The sequence below is a fragment of the Eucalyptus grandis genome, chromosome 1 (genome assembly GCF_016545825.1).
Source record: "Eucalyptus grandis isolate ANBG69807.140 chromosome 1, ASM1654582v1, whole genome shotgun sequence".
In the NCBI taxonomy this organism is placed as follows: Eukaryota; Viridiplantae; Streptophyta; class Magnoliopsida; order Myrtales; family Myrtaceae; genus Eucalyptus; species Eucalyptus grandis.
In genome coordinates, this window is record NC_052612.1 from 50,983,021 (window position 1) to 50,988,910 (window position 5,890).

The following is a 5,890-nucleotide window of genomic DNA, read 5'->3' on the forward strand; positions in this document are numbered from 1 at the left end:
GTTATCCTAATTGTTTATAGTGTGTAACATCCATAGGTTCATCGCTAAGTTGGTAGTAAGACTTGTACTAACACATTAGTATTCCAAAAAGAATTAATTATCCCGATCAATATTTGGGTCCTACAAGCCATGATTGACATATAGCAATATGTTATGGCTACCCAGACAGTGTGATTGTTTTAAGAACATAATGAACTTGTCAGCTTTGGTTACAATGAAATTCAATCATTCTGTCTTACTATGTCCTGATCAAACAGAAACTATGGAATATTTATCAACTCACCAATTCGATCATATGCACAAATCTAATTGACATGCATTTTGTTCAAGACATAAACAATTTATTCTTGATTACAACCCTGGCCGAGGATTTAAATGCATTGTCATAATTAGATTGCATAGGACATCATTATTATGCCTTGCATGTAACAAGGAGATAGATTTCATATTGCGTACACTTATAACTTCGTATATGAACAAACTATGACCATCATGTATAAAGATAGATCAACAACCCGGCATTACGTGCACCTGCGAACCATAGTTGTTCGACACACAAGGTAACATTGTGTCTCGGGTCTAAGGATTATTTACACAAGACCAAAGTATGAACAATTAGACATTGACCACGCTAAAAGCTTCCATATCGCTGATCATTCCATAAGCATCACATTCAGTGAACTTGTATAATACAAACACTCATGTTTTAACACGAGTCATATAGATACAATCAAATACAAACATATGTTTCAACTTCTACGGTGAAGTTGAAATAGGACAAAGGAATTACCTAGTATTCCTCTTCATTCTAGTAACTCCACAATAAAAGGACCTTATATGTTTCATCCATCACTTTTACGAAGAAAAGTTCACCAACTCACATGTTTCCAACTCAAATATGACCACCGCTCTGATTATTATGTCCTCCATGTGGAATAGGTATTGCCTTTAATGGAACGGCTTTCCTTAATGTGATACCCATCCTTTCACTCATGTCCATCTCCTCCGGCTTCGTGCCGCCTGCTAAAACCCAATCGAATGCATGCAACAGAGACCCCAACGCCAATGGAAGCACTCGAGAGGCGAGCGGCACAGCAGGGCACATTCTACGCCCTGATCCGAATGGAATGAACTCGAAATGGTGTCCCTTGTAATCTGCCGTGTTTGGCTCCAAGAATCTCTCCGGCTTGAACTTCATAGGGTCTTTCCATGTCTTGGGGTCTCTTCCAATCGCCCACACGTTGACTAGAACTTGGGTCTCTTTGGGTATGTAGTAGCCAAGCATCTTGCAAGAGCTCATGGCCATGTGCGGGACCAAGAATGGTAGGGGTGGATGAAGCCTTAGGGTTTCTTTGATGACTGCTTTGAGGTAAGGAAGGATTTCAACATCCTTTTCTTCGAATTTTCGGTTCAAGCCAATGGTGCTTCTCAACTCAGATTGGACTTTGGCGAGGGTATGGGGGTTGTGGAGTAGCTCAGCCATCGCCCATTCAAGTGTGCTTGTAGTGGTGTCCGTCCCCGCGGTGAACATTTCCTATCAAAAAATTATTAGCCACATATATGAATGTGGCAAAATGTACTCAGCCATAGTCAATGGAGTTTATACATGATAAAGAGAGCTAAGAATATAGAATAAGGTGACGAAATTTATGTAGTTATTAAATAATTGTTTCGTATTCAAATGCTTAAGAATTTTTTGTCAAGAGACTTCATAGATCTCTTTTGTAAAGAGGAAAAAATATTAACGAAAATGTGCATCATCCTTGATTCATGGTAACCAACAAAAGAATCGGCGATGACGTGCGCAAAGCTAGTTAAATGATGAAGTAATTCGTATTTATTATATACCGTTTTGGTCTTCATTTCATACGACAAAAGCTGATGCAATGAGGATTAAGATGCTACAAAGTCTCTACCATTATTAAACGCGATGGGCCATAAACATCGGCATCTACAGGACAAGCCTTAAGTTTGTTTACTCACAATCAGTCCAATGGTTGCTAATAGGTGGTTCAACCTTCCATGATTGATGTAATCAGCTCACTAACCGGATCTTTAAGAGATATGGGACCATTTTATTTCAAGGGAAAAGAGACAGGTCACCGTGAGTTAAGTTGAGTATATCACCAAGTTAATAACATCTAAAAATGTGCATAGTGCACATGAGATAGTGCAAGTTCTTACTCTATGATTGACTTTATTCATCACACCATTCATGTCTATATAAATTTTTTATGATCTCCGTAAACATAACCATTAAACCCACCCACCCAATAACATAAAGTACTTCTTCCACTAATTGACAGACTAGTCAAATTCTTAGTTTAGATGCAAGAGAGTTCATATTTAAATCCCAATATCTCACACTCAGAGTAATCTTAGGAGTAACCTTCACTAACTCGTGCATGAAGCTATATTTCGATACGGACCACATGGTTTGTTTACATTCATGAGAATTAGTTAAGTCAAAAGTTTGTATATATCATAGGGTAAAAAAACAGACATGACTAAATTGAAAAAGATTCAGAGAAAATGCTAAAGCTATTGCAAAATCATACCAAAATTGATTACGTGAATGACATGTTTTAATTAATTGCGTGGTACGGATACCTTGAATGATTAGCTAAGTGAGTGTTGAACCAAGTGGTACCGCTTAGACAATCAGGCTTTAGAGCACCCAATAAAAAATTGGCATTCATTTATAGAAAAAGATTGTACTAATATTTCTTTAGTACTCCTAACATTGCTCAAGCTTTCAATCTTTAATTGTAATCTCAATTCGTTTGCAATCAACACTTCAATAATTATAACAAGAAAGGTCTTAATAGGATCAAAGGATCACCGAGACCACGAAGCATGGTGTTTAGGGTTTTACGTGCGTATGACCTTGAGAATTTTGTTTGTTGTATCATATGAGTTAGTATTGGCTAAACCATTGCACGTTTATCCAATCTATTGTAGCAGTGGCCACACGACCAACAGTAGCAATAATTGGTGAATTACTAATACGGATATTACTCACAAGTAAACTTAATTAGATGCACTTGTTTGTAACACATGAATATTAAGCCTTGGAAACAATTCCTTTAATTAAGGACGGAAGAAAATATAGCCCTGAAAAATATTGTTTTGTGTATGTCACAAGAAAAGAGAGAGAAGATAGCTTACGAAGACGATGACATTGATGGTTCTTGAAGAAAACTTTGAAGGCTCCTCTGCACCATCACCACGGAACTCCAACAACACGTCTAAGAAGTCCTTCCTCCTATCTTCTGCAACTTCACCTTCTCTCATGCTCTCCATTCTTTCTTTGATGAACTGCCCCGCTATTTCAAACGCTCGTTCGACGTGGAATTGCGTATTCCTTCGTATTCCTTGTGGATCTAGCCATCTCAAAATCGGTAAGAAGTCCGCCAAATTCGGCTTCCCGGCCAACTCCATCACCTTACCTGGAAAATTGCATCTCGTGTCAGATTGCGATAGTATTTTTTATTTGAAATCGATCCCATAGCCCTCCCATACCATTTTTTTTTTTTTGGGTGAAAAACACGAGAATTCATGTCCATTGCAAGTCTACATCATACTTAGAACATGTATGTGGGGTTCGGGCAATGATTTTTGGGCCATTTAATTAAAAGATTAAAGTGAAATCACACCAATAATACTATGGATCTACATTATTTTACGTTTGAATAACGATTTCCTCTTCTTCTTACGTATTCTATGCTTAAATTTACTTTCTGATTGTTATCATGATCGTGAATTATGTGCAGTTGCAACGACAACATGTACCGGCATGGTAAAAAAATTTGGCCCCTCTCTTTGACTTCGGATCCAAGAGGTCTTTGGAGAACATGAGATTGCCGATGAGATTGAAAGCCATCAAGAAGAAGAATCTCCCAACATCAATGGACTTGGTGCCGGACTCTCCTGCATCCTCTATGAATCGCACCATCCTATCGACGCACCTGCTCCGGACGCTTTCCGTGGCGTCTAAGCGCCTAGCAACAAAGAACTCGGTGGTGGAAAGGCGCCTCAACATGCGCCAGTGAGGACCGTATTGAGCTGTGATTATCGAGCCTTCGTTGCTATAGTCGCCCTTCATGGCCTCATAAATCTTTCTTCCTGCAAGAACGACGTCATGGTTCTTGAACATTTCGCGAGCCACTTCGTCTGATGAGATCACCACTGTACACATGGAGCCAAGCCAAAGAGTCATTATTGGACCGTACTCACGAGCCAAGTTGGCGAACGACTTGTGCGGAGTCCAACTCAGTTGGAATATATTTCCTACCACAGGCCACCAACGTGGCCCTGGCGGCAACCGTCCTCGCTCCTCCAAGCGACGATGGCAGCGCTCCGTCACCATTGCCCACAAAACCCAAAGCAGTAGGGCAATTATCAGACCAACAACCTCGTAGTCCATTTGTTTGGTCTCAGATTTTCCTTTGAAGCTTTACCAAGTATGGTAAACGTTCAGGGGTGTAGGTCTACTATATATAGTGGTTTCATGAAGTTGGTGCAAACGCGGTGACATTCGTCCTTTTCTTCGAGGAATCTTCATGTGATCATGGTTACCGGATCTTTGTTAGTTCCGCAATCAACTATGGAATAAAGTAATGGACAATAATGTCGAAGTCATTACGACAAAAAGTCTTGTTACTTAAACAGCCCAGCAATCTCACATTTCATTTATACTGAATCAAAACCTATTACATCAAGTAAATGAATATCAGTAAAAAGTCTTGTTACGGTTAGCATTGCCACTTATGATAATGTGTAACTTTTATAAAACGGTCATTCCTTTTGGACACGATGAGAACATTAACACATATAACTATTGTAACCAAATATCTGGTTGAAATTATATTGTGGGTTATATCTTAGTAAATACCTTGAAAAGATTTTTTTTTATTTTTTATTTTCTGATACTATGGTTAATACCATAAATAATCCCAAACTGGTGCACTCATGTCACATTTAACTAAAACTAAATTTTGTGTCACAAAAACTTCTGAATTGGTTCACCCATGCCACATTTATCCCAAATTGATGCACCTGTATACTTCAAACTAATTTTTATGTCACAAAAAACTTCAAGTTGGTACACTCATTCCACATTTAAATGGGGAAAATTACCAAAAAAGTCATAAACCTATTGTAATTGTGCCGATTGAAACTTATTTTTCTGATCAATTGAGTCATAAACCTTTTACAATTAATCCTGATCAGTCAATCCGGCAAAAATTAGCCGGCAACCTTTTTTTTAATATATATTTTTGAAATATTTTATTATTTTATTTTTCCTTTTTCCTCTTTTTTTCCCCCTTCTCCCTTTTCCTTCTTCCTCCTCCCTCCTCCTTCCTTTGGCTTCGACGGGCTCGCCTCGCAAGTCGGCAAGCTCGCGCCCAGAGATGGCGGGGTGAGCCCCTACCGGATCCGGCGAGTGCTCATCTCGCGGTCGCCGGGCAATTCGAGCCCTTGTCGATTCGGCGAAGAGGGCCTCGCCAAACGTGACAGCAAGCCCCCCTCATCGGATTTGGTGAGGGCTCGCCTTGCCCAGAGACCACGAGGCGAGTACTCACCAGCGACCTCGCCCGCCATCGGCCGGGCGCGAGCAAGCCCACCGGATCGGCTCGCTAGATTCGACAAGGTCTCACCCCGTTGTCGCCGGCACGAGCTCGCCGATCGGCGGGGCTCCCCTCGCCAGACTCGGCGACGGTGAGGCCCCCCTCACCGGATCTGGCAAGGGCTCGCCCCGCTAGCGGCTGGGCGAGCTCGCCCTCACCCAGTGACGGTGAGGCAAGCTAGCCTGGCTGCCTCAGTTTAGTGATTGGCCGGAGCCAAAGGAAGAAGGAGGGAGGAGGGAGGAGAAAAAAAGATAAATAAA

At 40.8% G+C, this 5,890-nt stretch overlaps 1 protein-coding gene across 1 annotated transcript; it reads right to left on the minus strand.

Annotated features, from left to right (window-relative positions):
- Positions 1-726: 726 nt before the first annotated feature.
- LOC104425358 (iridoid oxidase) lies at positions 727-4,451 on the minus strand. The gene is made up of 3 exons (XM_010038040.2): positions 3,793-4,451; positions 3,169-3,449; positions 727-1,534 (listed from the first exon to the last, which is right to left on the minus strand). The coding sequence occupies exons 1-3, from the start codon at positions 4,424-4,426 to the stop codon at positions 893-895; spliced, it is 1,557 nt and encodes a 518-aa protein (XP_010036342.2). The 5' UTR covers positions 4,427-4,451; the 3' UTR covers positions 727-892.
- Positions 4,452-5,890: the final 1,439 nt, after the last annotated feature.